The following is a 17,725-nucleotide window of genomic DNA, read 5'->3' as shown; positions in this document are numbered from 1 at the left end:
TGAAGACCCAACGCAGCCAAAAATAAATAAATAAATAAATTTATTAAAAACAAATACTGATCTGCACAGGTTCACTCTGAGGGGGCGAAGGGACTAGAGCAGGAACACGTGGGAAGTGAGGCCTCAGCCTTGAGACCATGGAAGCCGTGACCGGGGAGGACTGCAGCACATCAGGACCAGCCGCGGCCGGTGACGCCGAAAAGGCAGGCTGGCCTTTCAGGGATGGAACCCGTACCCCCCTGCATCTGAATGCGAAGTCTTAACCACTGGACCAGCAGGGAAGTCCCTCACTTTGTTTTATTGCTGTATTATTTCAGGCATATGGCAACCCTTTTATAAGCATTACTAAAGAAAATACACTTTATTAAAAGGAAAAATCCATTACCATTTTGGGATTATCCACAGATGACTTCATGAGCTCCAATACAGCAACATCTAGATTTTTCAACAGTTCAGTGTTGATTGTTTCTGAGAACAAGCTGTAGAAGTACTGTCCGTGAGAGAAGCTGATGATGTTCCTCTGGGACCCTCCTGAGGATGGCATGGACACCACCGCCGTGTCCAGGAGAAGACCCACCAGGTGCTCACACTGCAAAGAGGAAACGAGAAGGGCTGTGGCACACGACTCCCTGGGCGGCTGTTAACTCTGACAGCGGAGAACACAGAGTCTACAGGGGCCTGGTCCTGGGAGGCCCGGGTTGGTCTAACTGTAGACATTCAGCATGGCTCCACTTTCCAGGTTTTGCTTTGGGTGAGAACTCTTCCCCTGACTCACGTGTCTCCCAGTGTTCCACAGACTCTCGTGGCTGCTGCTCTGAGGGGAGAGTCTAGGAAGGGTGAGGGCTGTTTGCACTGAGTGGACAGAGGGGCCCGAGAAGGGGAGGGAGTGGACGGGGGAACCACAGCTAGAGAGACTGTCTGAGGCCAGCCCTGCACAGCTCAGAAGGCCATGAGCGCTTTGTGGGGCGTCTGGGACGCTCCTCCAGGGCCTCTCCCACCTCAGCCTCTGAAGAGTCGCCAAGGATGGGGGAAGCAGAGGCCACTGTGTCAACACAGGTCGGCTTTGCAGTCACAAATTGCTCTCTGCCTGAAGGCCTTTTGGAAATAAACTGGGATAGACAAAACTTCAGCTTAAGAAGGTCATTCTACTCCTTTTATATTAAAAATTAAAAAAAAACTTTTAGAAAGTCATCTCACGTAAATCAGTTAAAGTCCTTGTGCAGCTAAGAAGTTACCCAGCTAAATTCCCGTTTTCAGAGACGCTGCAAGTGAGTGACGCCTGACGTCACTGGGACAGCACACGTGCACGCAGCTGTTTTTCCTACCAGTCCTCCACAAGCAAAGGCCAACTCCAGAAGTCCATTGGCGAGCCGCTTGCAGCTGGGGTCCAGTGAGGGCAGGCACTGCCCTTCGACTCCAGGTGCGATGCTTTTATAAACCACGGAGAGAAGCTTTGTGCCGAGAGAATGCTGCTCATCTGCAGACTAGAGTAAAGCAACACTGAAATACCCAACAGTGAGGTATGACATAGAAAAACGCAATCTCACACCTTCCATTAATACAAATCCAGGTTCACCAACACTGACCACTGCCTACCAACTGTCAGGGACATTTTCACTCACCTCTGGCTCCTGGCCACACAGGCACAATAGCAGTTAGTGCCTAAAGGTCTTCAGAAGGTGCTGGAAATATTCAAGTGTCCTTTATTTTCATTTTACATTTATAAACTTTTACACTTACTGTCATATTTACACTCTAGGCAACACTGCCACGTCTGGAGCAAGTATCTCTCTAATTCCTATCTCGGCATGCTCTGTACATAAGGGATATTTTAAAAAGGCTATAAATAAATCGACAAACTGGCATAATGAGCTAAGAGAAATGTAAAACAAACTGGCACAGTTACCTGCGATGGTGCTACAACATGCAGAAAGCCAGCCCTGTGAAGCTGCTTGCAAGCCGACACGACAGACGCCAGCTTGGCCCTACGAACGTGTGCGTCCAGGCCATAAAGGTCAACAGCGCAGAGCTCCTCAATGCTGGCCATGCAGGAAAAACAAAAGGAAACCAGGTGAGTGCCGGCCTCACGACGTTCCAGGACACTGAAGACGGTGTGCGTCCCGCTGCAATGCATTTACTAGCTTCCCGGTGCCCCAGTCCACCGCCAGGTCCTGGACAGCAAACCCCGGTTAAGCAAACCAGGGTGCGTGCCAGCGCCGCAGGGACGTCGCGGGGCCACCCGCAGGCCGCCTGCTGCCCTGAGGGCTAAGCCGTGGAGGGGCCTCTGCGCCCTGCCCTCACCCCCACCCCGCCCCGAGGCCGCCCCGGAAGCCCCACCTCCATGCCGTGACCTCCTCCCTGAGGCACGCCTCCAGCGCAGCGCGGTGCGGGGACGTCTTCAGGGCCCTCAGCAGGCCCACGCACACACTGGGGAGGTGGTCCATCACCGGGAAGTCCCCGACGTTGAAGCCCACGCTCGAGGGCGCACACAGCGTTCTCACCAGGAGCTTCGTGAGGTCTGCGCTGCACGAATCCTTCCCGAGGAGCTGCACAGACACACCCATCGGTCAGCGTCGGGGCGTTCACCGCAGTGGACGGCCCAGCAAGCGGGAGGGATGGGGCGGGGCTCAGGCAGCACACAGTTCAGGCTCTGCGGTCCCCAGGTCTCCGCCGTGTGGACCTGACTGCCATCACGGTGGGAGAGCAACCGTGGACCACACGTGGACAGGCGGCCCGGAGGTGCCCCAGAAGCCTTCACAGGGCGGCGCCTTGCGCTTCCAGCCCTGGCAGAGGCGGGGCCTGGCGCACAGTAGGCGCTGAGCAGGCACTGAGGGGGTGCGGGTCTCAGCCTCACAGACACATTTACAGATGTCGGCTGATGCGCATTTCGTCAGGCAGATGCTTGATCACAGCATAAAACACAGTAGCCAATAAACATCTAGAAAAACTGTGTCTTTTATTTGCACAGTGAGAATCTGAAGTACACGCAGAGTTTTATCATTACTTTCAAGAAGAGACAACTCCTATAGCAAGGGAAAGTTCTAAGAAAGCCAGAACCACCATAGCGGGTAGCCAAGCACAGGCCCCTTGACCAGGGCAGCGGGCAGGCCTACCTTCCAGCTGTCAGGGGAGGTGCCAAGCAGCGTTGTGGAGAACTCCAGGACCCGGACCACCACCGTGCATTTGCTGTAATTGTATCTTTCTCCCTCCTGTGGGCTGGGTCTGTCACCTGCGGCCCCGGCACCAAAGCACTTTTCTGCAGCCGTAATATCATGCAGAGCAATGCTTTCTACGAAGAAAGCCACTGCTTTCCAAAGCGAAGACTGTGTTTCAGCACCTAGAAAAAATTGTATTAAAATGTTAACATACGCTTCCTTCTAAACCCACTAAGATTAATGTAAAGTTCTGTCTTTAAGTACAGGTGTGATATACTTTCAGTCAAAATTTTAAAGGTTTTAATAAAAGCCGAATAAAACGGCACTTATTTCTTCTCATCTCAAAACACCACCCGAACAGAACTCAACTGCAGACTCGTACAGTAAGAACACACCTACGGAAGGTTAGGTCTTGGCTCTCAAACACTACTGTGGGACCATAAATTAACATGATCTTTTTGAAGGGCTATTTGCCAAATCATACTAAAAGCTTAAAAAAACGTGCACACCAATTTCTATCAAAGGTTTAAAAGCTCATATGCTTTGATCCAGCACTGAAATTTTATCCTCGGGAAATAATGGCAGAATTGCAAAGATGTGCTTTGAGGATGTTAATTTTAGCATTGTTTTTAATAATAAAAAAATAGAAACAACCTAAATGTCCTTCAGAGGGCAACGGAGAGACACGCCATGGCAGTGGCCTTTAAGCCGGAGGCTGTGACTGGCGTTTTATGGGATCAATTTCTGATCAACTCCCAAACGGGTTTCTCCCCAAACTCGCGAGTGTGAGACACGCTCCGCCACACGAAGGACGGACACGCTGTTCTCCACTCCGCAATCCAAGCACAGCTCACCGTTCTGGGGTAAAGGCAGGGGACACATGACAACAACGGTGCACAAGCCAAGGGACTGAACAAAGGTGGAGGCTGGTTAGGTTCTCTAGGGTGATGGCTTCCAGGTCTTTGTTCTCCTTAGATTTAAGGAAGGCGATCAAACTGCCAACTGACAGGTCATTATGTATTTAAAGAATAGGGAGACAATGTGTTCAGACTGCATTCTCAAACGCCAGGTACCCTGAACCCAGCAGGCCAGGGGCCGTGTCTGACTCCTCCCAACCCCGTCACCTCTGACAGGCCTGCGGAGAGAACGGCAGGCCCTCTGGTCGGACGCCGACCCAGCTGGAACGGACCACCCCCCACCCCCCCACCACCGCACAAACAATCATGTAAAGAGCACAGCCCGGTCTGAGGGCAAGTCTGAGGCTCCGCCCACGGGAGGGCATCCAGGAGAACCGCCAGAAGACTCAACCAGCCGCTCCGAGAACCCTGAAGCAGAGAGCGCAGCGGTCAGGCGACAGCCGGCTCCAGGCGCTCCTTCCCGGGGGACGCCACTCCCAGAGCCAGCGCCTGTCCGCGTGGGCCACCGGGGTCCCCGGGGGGACACAGCCTGCCCAGCACTCACATCCCACCCGCCTGACGTCCTTTGCAAACAACACCATCACTACCGCACTACAACAGAGAAGCTCCAGGGACAGAAAGATGCAAGAAAACTAAAGAGCCGCTACACAGAGATGTGGCACAACATCAGAGGGCCTCAGGAAAACCTCAGAAGGTTACTTTACGTAAGGGTCACTGAGAACCTGTGAACAGGGCAAGAAAGCAGCACAGACTCCGGGCAGGGAGTCCCCCCACCCTCACTGTGAGCTCGGAGACGCAGGCAGAGCTGAAGAAATGACACCCTGTGATCCTGTCCAACCAAAACCCCACCCATCTTGGCCCCGGCATGGTCCCGGGCAGAGCCCCACGGTGCTGGCCCAGGGAGGCTCCACCCACCCAGGAGCTGGGCGGCACCAAGCGTCCCTGCGCCCAGGAAGGTGTTGTAGCACTCCAGTGCGGCCAGCAGCGCGTCCATCCACTGCAGCGCGGCACGCAGGCTGAACGGCCCGTGTGGCTGGAGGAGGGTGGGCTGGGCGAGGATGCCGGCGGGCGGACTGCAGGCGCCTCCCCCCTCAAACGCGCTTACGAGGAAGGAAACGCCCTCCTTCTGGACCAGGTCTCTCAGCCACAGGGAAGGGCACTTGTTGCCTTAAAAGGGAAACAAGATCAAAACACACATATAAATCACTTTCATGTAGTTAAAAATCACTTGATCTAATCACTGTACCTAATTAAAAACAGCATCTCCCAATAATAAAAAACAAAAAGTCTGGTATGTTAAAAATGTAATCAGACCAGAACAAGACGGGCAATATCACAATATTTCAAAATGTCCCACATAAACGACCTACCAGTGCACTGAAATTCCAAAATGATCCAGGATAATCTTATTTTAACCGCAGCACTTACAACTTGCTCACTGTACTTACTGTCAAGAAGGTATTTCCACCAAAAGCCATTCTCTTCAGTCTCTTTAAACATTATTAACATAGTCGGATACCATTTGAATACCTATAAACTTCACACTCTTTCTCCTGCCTTTTTTCCTGAAAGTCATTACTGCTTTTTTTAAGGAATAAACACAGAGCAGTCAGACACTCCAGCCCCTCTGCCTGTGCTACCAGCGGCCGCGGGGACCAGGCCTCGCCAGCCTGCTTCCTCGTCCACAGTGAGACACACACAGTATCTACCTCTGAGGTTGTCACCAAGGTGAAGTGAAACCGAAGCAGTTAATATCTGAAAAAGTGCTTAGAATAGCATCTACCACATGGCAAGTGCCGTGCTTATTAAATAAGAGAGTCAAATGATCTGCTTTTGAAAAGATATTTTTCTTTTAGGTATTAATCATTTTCTAAATTAAAGAAAAAAACATTAAAGTGTATTTTGTATGCTCTGAAATCAGTGGCTGTAAAAAGGTCAAGTCATTCTGACTGTAATGAAGGTACAGAAGAATCCGAAACAGTAATATATTTCTGATGCAAAAGAAGAACTGGGGACTTCCCTGGTGGCGCAGTGGTTAAGCATCCGCCTGCCAATGCAGGGGACGCGGGTTCGAGCCCTGGTCCGGGAAGATCCCACGTGCTGCGGAGCAACTAAGCCCACGCGCCACAACTACTGAAGCCCGTGCGCCTAGAGCCCACGAGCCACAACTACTGAAGCCCATGTGCCTAGAGCCCGTGCTCCACAACAGGAGAAGCCACCGCAATGAGAAGCCCGTGCACAACAACAAAGAGTAGCCCCCGCTCGCCACAACTAGAGAAAGCCCGCGCACAGCAACGAAGACCCAGTGCAGCCAAAAATAAAATAAATAAATGAATAAATTTATAAAAAAAGAAAAAAAGAAGAAACGTTTTCTTTACTGTGTCAAAAAGTACTTCTCACAAGCTATATAAGTGAAAGATTAGTACCATGTTTTCAGGGTTTGTCTTAGGAAGAAATATTAAACATTCCATTATTTTCACTAAGAAGAAATGAATAAAACCGTAACCATGAGTGAAGAATACTATATTTAAATTCTACATCGAGTGCTAGCTAAGAGCGGCAGAAGAGGATGTGCAGAAAGGAAGGACCCGGGAAGACAGGTCTAGAGGGAAGCAAGACAGGTCAAGGATTGGTGGGGGAGGGGGGCGGGGAGGGGGGCGGGGAGGGGGGCGGGGAGGGCCCTCCCCACCGTGAGGTGGTCTCTGTCTCTCTGCCTCTCCACCCAACCCGCCCCGACTCCCCGGTGTCGGCATCGGGAGGCCCTGACACGCGGCGGGGCCAAACCTGCACCTGTCATTACGTCCCATGGATCTGGGTGTCCACATACCCGGCCCGACCACGCACAGGGCACTGCAGGACACGGGACCTTAAAAATCACAGGGGCAAAGATAAAGAAGAGGGCAAACACCCCACTGGAAGCCACAAAAGAGGTGAGTCATGGTGGTAGCAGGGCAACGTTCACCAGTACTCAGCATCCTGTGCTTATTAACAAAGACCATTCTGAGAGGTAGAGCGCTATTATTTCACTGAAAGTATACGAGGTCCCTGTAGCAGGCAGCTAGGAAGAAGAGCAGTGGAAATGTCTGGGATCAGCCGAGCTGATGCCGCTGGAAATCGCGGGGCCTGCAGCAAGCAGTCCTACCTCAGAAGAGTCTGGGCCTCAGTTTCCTTTAAAAATAAGGAGAAGATGCCCTGCCCTCCATCCCATCCACTCTTCACTGACTTCGTTGTGAGAATGACAACATGTAAAACAAACTTGTTAACTAAAAGCAGTAAGCATATATAAAATACTAATAATGTTTTTAAAACAATTCTCTAAATTAAAAAATACAAATATACATTTCTACCATATACATAAAATGATAGTATAGTAGATAATTACATACTATGTATTTATATAGCATACGTAAGGAATAGTATGAATACAATCACAACATACAGTACGTAAAATATATAGTATTTAACATAACGTATTCCGCAGTATATATTATATTCGAGTATAACAAATGTGGAACCCTTCTAAGTCTCAGAATGACACAGAGTCACTTCCACCTCTTGTCCCTGAAGCAGCCCCACAGAGGTCCTCCATGCCACGTGCTGAAGAGAACCAGCGCACGATCCGTGGTGCACTGGCACCTCCTCACCCAGATGCCCACGCCACAGCAGTCCTGGTTCTGGACTAGTGCCCGGTGCACGCGAACGGGAGCCAGGGCCTGAGTCTGTCCTGGGGCACAGCTTCCCCATGCCTCAGCTACCGAAGCCCACGCCTGAGCTACCAATACATTTATTCCTGAGAAATTTAGAAATTATCTCAAGTCTCTTAAGTACAGTTTAATGGTTTAGTACAGTAACTACTGAAAAGCACAGGTCCATCGCTTTCCTTTAATACCAAATGATCTGAGATCATTCAGACTTAGGAGTCTGGCAATTCCTTATTAATTACAGGTCGAAATAAAACAACTGCATTACTTCATTAACTTTTTTTTTTTATATAAGTGTGTTTTTTTAAATTTATATTTGGCTAAGTTGAGCCTTTGTTGCTGCACGTGGCTTTCTCTAGTTGCAGCGAGCGGGGGCTACTCTTCGTTGTGGTGCACGGGCTTCTCATTGCAGTGGCTTCTCTTGTTGCGGAGCATGGGCTCTAGGCACGCAGGCTTCAGTAGTTGTGGCTTGCAAGCTCCAGAGCACAAGCTCAGTAGTTGTGGCACACGGGCTCAGTAGTTGTGACTCGCGGGCTGTAGAGCGCAGGCTCGGTTAGTTGTGGCGCACGGGCTTAGTTGCTCCACGGCACGTGGGATCTTCCCAGACCAGGGCTCGAACCCGAGTCCCCTGCACTGGCAGGCAGATTCTTAACCACTGCGCCACCAGGGAAGTCCCACTTCATTAACTATTAATAAGATTTCTAACCTTAACTGAATATCGTGTTAACTACTATGGTCATCCAATCCTCCCTTCTTTCTTTGAGGTGGGACAGAAAAGCAAAGATGCTGTGGAATAAAAGGTACTGGAAATTCTAAGTTTACCTCTCCTGTGGCGTCTGACTAACATCAAAACAGCATTTTTTTCTTTCCTTCTATAAATCTGTGAGAAATGTACAGCCATAATTTATCACCTGTCTTACAAACGATCTGTAATGATTATTTTTTGTACTTATTCTTTGTATTTATTAGAACGTACTTATTTTTTGTATTTATTAGAACATGTTACATTTATCTAAATAATGGAAATATCATGTTTTATATAAGTGCATCTCTAAACTACTGGCAAAAGTCATTTATAGGGCATAAAGACCATCATACCTGGCAACAAAGGAACAAATTTATAAAAGAGTTCTATGGATTTGTGTCGACATTCTGTCTGGGGCCTCCCACAGTTGGCGAAAAGCCACTGGACCACGTCCGATAAACACAAGGATGCCGTAGGTGGAAAGCCTCTGCATGGAGAATACACTGTATTTAATATTCACAGCCCAACATTCAGCATTTAGCTGACCCCAGAGTCTAAAAACCATAAATTCAATTTTGCTACCCTGATACATGTAGAAACCATATTTAAAGGCATTCGATTTATTTTTAGTGTATTATCATTAGAATACAATTGAAATGTCACAGGCAAAATAGGTCCTAAATGCTGCTTACCTTTTATTTTTTTAATTGAGGGAAAAATTAAAAAGCATTTCTTAAAAGATCAGCACCAAGTATTTTCATGTTTCCTTTTCAATGCACTTTAAAACGAAAGGGGGTTTAAGATCTGAAGTAGTGCTTCTCAAATTGTGGTCCCTGGACCAGCTGCATCAGTATTAGCTTGGCAGAAAGGCAAATTCTCAGCCCCACCCTAAACCTACTGAAGCCAATTCCACAGCAAGGCCCAGCGACCTGTGCTGTATGTAACCAGACCTCAAGGTAATTCTACTGCTCAAGCGTGAGCATGAGTGACCTGGAGAGATGTCATACTCAGCGGCAGAATCTGGAAGAATCAATTTTAAAACCACAGAGGGAGTATTAATCTCCAGTCTACAGGTTATGCTTCTGCAGAGTGGTGGGCGCCAGCAGACACCAGAGCCCCCAGACCCCTGCACAGACCTGGGGAAAGAGGCATGGCACACCCGCACCCCGTCTGAGAAAGAGACCTTGCCGGGATGGAAATGGGAGCAAAGACTGGAAACCACTGGGCAGTAAGCCAGCCTTGGTTTTGAGTGGCTTCATTTCATAATCTGTAACCTCATTCTGTCAAAATCCTACCATTTCAGTATTTTAGTTCTTACATTTCAAACCTACTCCATAACAAACAGCTCATGCATATTCCAAGCAAATAATTCCACACCAAATTCGTGTTCAAAATTAGTGCAGACAAATGTCTCAGTTACAAAACTGATTTTCAAATTGTATCCACTATCCCAACCAAGATGACACCTTAAACAAAGCACTTTCAAACATAAAGCTTTCAAGTTACTTTGGAAAATTGACTCTTTGTACTTTCACAAATTCCTCCTAGATCCTCCTGTGCTAACTGAGAATTAGTTTTATGTTCGGCGGAAAGAAAAAGAAAAAGGAAGCAACATCACCTACCGGGGACAGCGTCGCTTTTTTGCTTTGTTTAAAGAAACGTGCTTCTTCTCGACGATGCGCCCCAGGTGATCGATAGCATCACAGCATTGCTGAACTGTACCTGCTCTCAACACAAACAGAGATTGCTGAAGGAGATCTACAGCTGATCAGCATTAGCAAAGTAGCACTACAGGCTTATCGGCCTAGCTTTGTAATTAAAAAGGTGATTTTACAAAGGAGTATTTTTCATCCCTCAAAATACAACACTGCACATCCAAATACAAAACCCATGTTTAGACAGCAGAGCAAAGCACAGCCTTGTGTACAGGTCTGGGATGGAAGGGCTCTGCAGGTATTACAAAACCCACAAAGCAGGCCACAGCCCGTGCACCCCACTGAAGGCTATTATTTCAGGGGGTCAGTTCCTTGACCCGCACTTTTCTCATGTAGGTTAAACTATATTATAGTTAATAATACAGCCACTGCAGGAGGAGAAGAGAAATAAAATAGTAAAACCATCTACAGGCATCTAGGGTTATTCGGGAAAGGGGCCTCACACAGCCTATTTTGACCTCTGTTACCAAGGAAGTTTTCTTTCTACGCTTTTTAACTATGGCAGTGATTTTTAAAAGAGTGAAATTTCATCTACGCTTTTTAACTACGGCAGTGATTTTAAAAGAGTGAAATTTCACTTGCTGAGAAAATTCACCTATATATGTCAAGATAAGGCGCTCTGAAGCTAACGGCGGCTGACAGCGGGACTGAATTGTAAGTGTTCTTGCTCATTAGTAGGGCTGTCACCAGCGAGGACAACAGAGCTTCAATCTGTCAAAAAATGAGACACCACCATCTGGCAAGTGAGAGGGGGAGGGGGTCTCCACGGCACTCGCTGTGAGAGCCACACCAGGGTCCACGCGCCCCGGGCCAGACCCCCATGCAGACTGAGCGGGGAGATCCCCGAGAAGTCTTCCAGCCCCAGAACTCCTGGATGGTCCTGACAGCTTCCGGACAGAACTTGACTGCAAAGACGATCATTTATTACTCTCTTTGCCACTCCAGCCTATTTCTGACTTAGTATGTTTAAACAACATCTTAATTACTGTCAAAATAGCCTTATTACAACCTTGTAAGGAAACCTACTTTCTACCTTCTAGCTGTCATTAGTGAATTCAGAGACAAGGGCCAGCTTTCTTTAGCTCGTGCCAGCCGTGCGCTTTCAGTGGAGCTTCACAGCAGGGCTGCCCACGTGCCCTGGCCAGGATCCCTGACCAACCAGGGGTCAAGGTGAGTGGACGCCGGGGGACACGGCGAGTCGTAGAGGAGGCACTGAAGCCTCTTGTACCAAGCGGGTCTGAGGCAGCAGAGGGCACCACCTCCCCTTCACTTACCCCCCGAAACGGGGATGTGAGGAGAAGACAGCACCTTACGAGGGGGTGACCTAGGCCCCTGCGGGGACAGGCTCCCTACACACACAGAAAGCCCGAATGGGACCTACCCAAGGACCTCTCATCCGCATGTGCTAAGGCCAGGCTTTCCACGTATGTCACCAAGGCTTCAAACACAAACTGTTCTACCAGAGACTCTTCTTCCCTGCAAAATAAAGAATATTGAGCCTTATCTGAGAAGACAACAACACAGAAACAATGAAGGGAAAAAGTTATGTTATTAAAGAATACATACCTTAATGAAATTTGTCTTTAAAAATGCCTCAAATGTTTTAAAACATAAAACAACCTAAAACACTTCTGCAAGAAGAAAACCTGGTCAAAAACAGACCCAAGAGGCACGGGCTTTTTACTATTACAAGCACCCTCCTCCACCTGTGGACCTGCTCACAGCACATAACCTAAAACCTAAAGCCACTGTTCTGACCACACTCCACACACCTCATCAAAATTACATGCAGCAGAAAAGAAGACCTGGTACTACGTCCACATTTTTTTAAATGAGGAACTTTGAAAGCTCTCTACCGATCCGAAAGTAAGTCAACATCAGCAGTCATCTCGGGGCCTTTCACAAGCATACCCGTCACACGTGAGCAACTACCTGGCCCACCAATGTCTGTGGACCACCCACTGACGTCACACTCATGGGTGGGCCTCAGGCACAGGCCAGCCTCTCCCTCCAAAGTCTGTTCCTCAGTGGCACAGGACAGTGAATGATTAAGCGCACGAGGCCAGGCAGGGGCACTAAGGCTCGTGGGCGGTCTAGCCGTGGGACCAAGTGCAGGGTCACTGCTCCACCTCTGAGAGGTGGTGATTTCCTGGAACAGAACCGGAGTGGGGAACCAGCAGGTGCTGGAGGGTGGGGCAGGGCTCAGAACAAGACCGCACACCGCTGTTTGGTTCGGGAGGAATATCACCCTAATTTTTAAAATCTGAATCCTAGAAGGGGACCCACAAGCTCCACGTGTCTGCCACGACCCCCAGATGTGACACTGACGCTGAAGGGCATCGCGCTGTGGGCCACGAAGGCGGACGGAGCGCAGGCATCGGAGCGAGGGGCCAAGGCTCCCCTGGAAGAGCGATGCGCGGCCAGACCGCAGAACGGGGGGCTGGGGTCAGAGTCCCAGGCTGGCTACGGTAGCTTGTATCTTAGATGCCAAAACCACCTGAAGTAGCGAGGAGGAAATGACATGACCAAATGATACTCCAAATCCACGATCCCCAAGGAAAGCTCTCCAGAACAGTTCATGAGCTTGCAGGATGAAAGCACCCGAACTTGTACTTACATCACTCAACACGCAAGCCCTCGAACACAGTTCCCTCAGGCATCATTTCTCAAAACCACCCGGAATGTAGTCCAGCAAATCTGAGCGTCTGAGAAAGACGGCAACAGGGGAAAGGGAACAAGGCCTGACAAGACGGAGTGGGGAGCACGGGCGCACGGTCGGGTCGGACAGGGTAGGCGAGTTGGGTGGAGAGGGGCTCTCCACCCCGACAGACCCAGAGGAGCCAGGCCCAACGACCCCTGCGTGACGCCGCCCGCCAGCCCAGGTTCAGCCTGGACTGCCGACTGCACTCGCTGACCCCACAAGAGAATTCTGCTCTGACCTGCTCCTGACACCCAAGTCAGGCCACTGGGGTCTGAGAAGCAGAAACTAAAGGGTAGTCCACATTCTTGGATGGTATTTCTCCCAGATGTCAGTTGTGGGTCCACTTCACACATTTCTAGAGAGCTCTGCTTCCCAGGACTAACGATGGACTTTGTCAACCTACTTCCTTGGACCAGGCTCCTGTCCTCTCGGAGAAGCTGAAGCCAGTCTCTGTTCAGCAGAGTTTCCCAGGATCCTTTACCTGACAGTGAAAACACTGACCCAACCTTACCTGGCCGTGTCTATGCCTAACAGCTGCTTTCCGAAACCAAGAGCACACCGATTAGGGTACATACCAATATACAGAGAATGAAGCAAAAAAGCAAAGCAAGGGAACAAGTAACATCAAAGTCAGAAGAAGGATTAACTTAGGGCAGGGCGGATCTAAAATACTGATGACACTCAATTTCTAAACCTAGGTGATCAATATGCAGGAACTTCTGTTACTATTATTATTCTACAAACTTTACACACTTCAGGGTTTTCAAATTGAGGTATAACTGACGTACACTGTATCAGCTTCAGGTGTGCAAGGTAACAATCCGCTGTTCGTACGTGTTACAAAAGCATCACTGCAGGCCTAGTGAACACCAGGCACCACGCCTGCTTACAAAATGTTTCGCCTTGTGATAAGAACTTCTAATATCTACTCGCTCAGCAACTTCCATATCTAGGATACAGTGTTACTAACTGTAGTCATCATGCTGTGCATTACACCACCAGGACCTACTTCTTTTATAACTTGAAGTTTGTAGCTTTTGATTCCCTTCACTCATTGCTCTGAGCCCCCAGCCCCTGGCTTTGGCAACCACCAATCTGTTCTCTGTATCTATGAGCTTGTTGGTTTGTTGTTGTTGTTTACAATTTCATATATAAGTGAGATCATACAATATTTGTCTTATTCTGTCTGACTTATTTTACTTAGCATAATGCCCTCTAGGTCCAACCATGTTGTCACAAATGGCAAGATTTCCTTCTTTTTTATGGCTGAGTAATATTCGCGCGCACGTGTGTGTGTGTGTCTGTGTGTGTATCAGATCTTCTATATCCATTCATCTCTCACTAGGCACTTAGGTTGCTTCCATGTCTTGGCTATTACAAATAATGCTGCAATGAACATGGGGGTGCATAAATCTTCTCAAATTAGTGTTTTCATTTTCTTCGGATAAATACCCAGGAGTGGAATTGCTGGATGGTATGGTAGTTCTATTTTTAATTTTTTGAGGAACCTCCACACTATTTTCCACAGTGGCTACACGAATTTACATTCCCATCAGCAGTGCACGAGGGTTCCCTTTTCTCCACACCCTCTCCAGCATTTGGTGTTTGTAGACTTTTGGATGACGGCCATTCTGACCACTGTGAGGTGGTACCTCATTGTGGTTTTGATCTGCATTTCCCTGAGGATTAGTGATGTTGAGCATCTTTTCATGTACCTGTTGGCCATTTCTATGTCTTTTTTGGGAAAATGTCTTGTCAGATATTCTGCTCATTTTTTTAATCAGATTTTTTGCTATTGAGCTCTCTATATATTTTGGATATTAACCCTTTATTAGATATATGATTTGCAACTATATTCTCCCATTCAGTAGGTGGCCTTTTCATTTTGTTGACCGTTTGCTGTGCAGAAATTTTTAGTTTGATGTAATCCCACTGGTTTATTTTTGCTTTTGGTGTCAGAGTCAAAAAATCATCCCTAAGACCTATGTCAGGGAGCTTACCACACCTATGTCAGGGAGCTTACCACCTATGTTTTCTTCTAGGAGTTTTATGGTTTCAGGTCTTACGTTCAAATCTTTACTCCATTTTGAGTTAGTTTTTGTGAATGGTGTAAGACAGGGGTCCAGTTTCATTCTTTTGCATGTAGCTGTCCAGTTCTCCCAACACCATTTATTGAAGAGACTGTCTTTCTCCACTGTGTATTCCTGGCTCCTCTGTCATAAAATTAATTGACCATATGTGTGTGGGTTTAATTCTGGGCATTCTATTCTGTTCCAATGATCTATGTGACTGTATTTCTGCCAACATCATGTTATTTTGATTACTGTAACTTGGTATAGTAGTTTGAAATCAGGAAGCGTGATGCTTCCAGCCTTGTTCTTTTTCAGGACTGCTTTGTCTTTTCAGGGTCTTTGTGGTTCCATACAAATTTTAGGACTGTTTGCCCTATTTCTGTGAAAAAAGCCATTGGAATTTTGATAGGGATTGCACTGAATCTGGAGATTGCTTTGGGTAGTATGGAAATTTTAACAATATTAACTCTTCCAATCCATGAGCACAGAATATCTTTCTATTTATTTGTGTCTTCTTCAGTTTCTGTCATCAATGTCTTACAGTTGTCAGTGTACAGGTCTTTCACCCCCTTGGTTAAATTTATCCCTAGGTATTTTATTCCTCTTGAGACAGCTGTAAATGAGATTGTTTTCTTTTTTTTCTTTTTTTTTTTTGGCTGCGTTGGGTCTTCTTTGTTGCTGCATGCGGGCTTTCTCTAGTTGCAGTGAGCGGGGACTATTCTTCGTTGCGGTGCGCGGGCTTCTCATTGCAGTGGCTTCTCTTGTTGCAGAGCACAGGCTGTAGGCGTGCAGGCTTCAGTAGTTGCAGCACACAGGCCCTAGAGCACACAGGCTTCAGTAGTTGTGGCTCATGGGTTCTAGAGCACAGGCTCAGTAGTTGTGGCGCACAGGCTTAGTTGCTCCGCGGCATGTGGGATCTTCCCAGACCAGGGCTCGAACCTGTGTCCCCTGCATTGGCAGGCGGATTCTTAACCACTGTGCCACCGGGGAAGTCCTGAGATTGTTTTCTTAATTTCACTTTCTGATTGTTCATTATGAGTACATAGAAAGGCAACAGACTTTTGTATACTGATTTTGTATCCTGCAATTTTACTGAGTTTACTGGTTCTAACAGTTTTATTGCTGGAGTCTTTAGGATTTTCTATCTGTAATATCATGTCATCTGCAAATAGTGACAGTTTTACATGTTTTTAAACATTCTTCTATACATATAGGTTTCACAATTTAAAAAACGTATCAAAATGCCAAGGGCATTTTTCACAGAACTAGAACAAATAATTTTAAATTTTGTATGGAAATACAAAAGATGCCAAATGGCCAAAACACTCTTGAGAAAGAATAACAGAGCTGGAGGAATCACGCTTCCTGACTTCAAACTATACTGTACGGTAACCAAAACAGCATGGTATTTGCACAAAACAGATGTTTAGATCAATGGAACAGAGTAGAGAGCCCAGAAATAAGCCCACGCACTTATGGTCAATTAATCTATGACAAAGGAGGCAAGAATATACAATGCAGAAAAGACAGTCTCTTCAATAACTGGTGCTGGGAAAACCGGACAGCTACATGTAGAAGAATGAAATTAGAACATTCATTCTCTAAGAGCATATAAAAAAATAAACTCAAAATGGATTAAACACCTAAACGTACGACTGGAAACCTTAAAACCCCTAGAAGAAAACATAGGCAGAACACTCTCTGACATAAATTGTAGCAATATTTTCTGTCTCTAAAGCAAAGGAAACAAAAGCAAAAAGAAACAAAGGAGGCCTAATTAAACCTAAAAACCTCTGCACAGCAAAGGAAACCATCAACAAAATGACAACCTACTGAACAAGAGAAAATATCTGCAAATGATACGATGAATACAGGGCTAATATCCAAAATATACAAACAGCTCAAACAGCTCAGTATCAAGAAAACAAAGACCTGAATAGACCTTTTTGCAAAGAAGACACACAGATAGCCAACAGGCACATGAAAAGATGCTCAACATCGTTAATCATCAGGGAAGTACAATCAAAACCACAATGACATATCACCTCACACGTGGCAGATGACTATCACCAAAAAGACCGCAAATAACAAGTATTGGCGAGGATGTGGAGAAAAGTACACCTCATGCACTGTGGGTGGGAATGTAAATTAGTGCAGCCACTGTGGAGAACAGTGTGGAGATTCCTCAAAAAACTAAAAATAGAGCTACCACACAACCCAGCAATTCCACTCCTGGGTATTTATCCAAAAAACCCAAAAACACTTATCTGAAAAACTACATGCACCCCACTGTTCATAGCAGCACTATTCACAATTGCCAAGACATGGAAACAACCTAAGTGTCCATCAATGGATGAATGGATAAAGAAGATGTGGTAAGGGACTTCCCTGGCACTCCAGTGGTTAGGACTCCGTGCTTCCACTGCAGGGGGCACAGGTTAGATCCCTGGTCAGGCCAAAGAAAAAAATAAATAAATAAAAGATGTGGTAAATATATACAATGAATGTTACTCAGCCATAAAAAAGAATGAAATAATTCCATTTGCAGCTACATGGATGGACCTACAGAGTATTATGCTTAGTGAAATACACCAGACAAATACTGTATGATACCACTTGTATGAGAACTTTAAAAAATAAAACAAACATATGTATATAGCAAAACAGAACCAGACTCACAGATATAAAGAACAAATTAGTGGTTACCAGAGGGAAGGAG

At 47.0% G+C, this 17,725-nt stretch overlaps 1 protein-coding gene across 7 annotated transcripts in view; it reads right to left on the bottom strand.

The window, feature by feature from the left end:
• The window catches only part of PRKDC (protein kinase, DNA-activated, catalytic subunit), a 151,627-nt gene that overhangs the window by 83,387 nt on the left and 50,515 nt on the right, over positions 1–17,725 (bottom strand). For all 7 annotated transcript variants that reach the window (XM_036829913.1, XM_036829914.1, XM_036829912.1 and 4 more), the window contains 9 exons: positions 11,615–11,709; positions 10,141–10,240; positions 8,872–9,005; positions 4,988–5,239; positions 3,114–3,337; positions 2,338–2,546; positions 1,907–2,039; positions 1,326–1,484; positions 386–589 (listed from right to left, as the gene is read on the bottom strand). In XM_036829913.1, coding sequence (XP_036685808.1) covers positions 386–589; positions 1,326–1,484; positions 1,907–2,039; positions 2,338–2,546; positions 3,114–3,337; positions 4,988–5,239; positions 8,872–9,005; positions 10,141–10,240; positions 11,615–11,709 — 1,510 coding nt within the window. The remainder of the gene's footprint in view (positions 1–385; positions 590–1,325; positions 1,485–1,906; positions 2,040–2,337; positions 2,547–3,113; positions 3,338–4,987; positions 5,240–8,871; positions 9,006–10,140; positions 10,241–11,614; positions 11,710–17,725) is intronic.

This window comes from Balaenoptera musculus, chromosome 17 (genome assembly GCF_009873245.2).
Source record: "Balaenoptera musculus isolate JJ_BM4_2016_0621 chromosome 17, mBalMus1.pri.v3, whole genome shotgun sequence".
NCBI classification, from domain to species: Eukaryota; Metazoa; Chordata; class Mammalia; order Artiodactyla; family Balaenopteridae; genus Balaenoptera; species Balaenoptera musculus.
The sequence above is the reverse complement of the archived record's forward strand: the minus strand, read 5'-3'. Positions and strand labels throughout refer to the sequence as shown.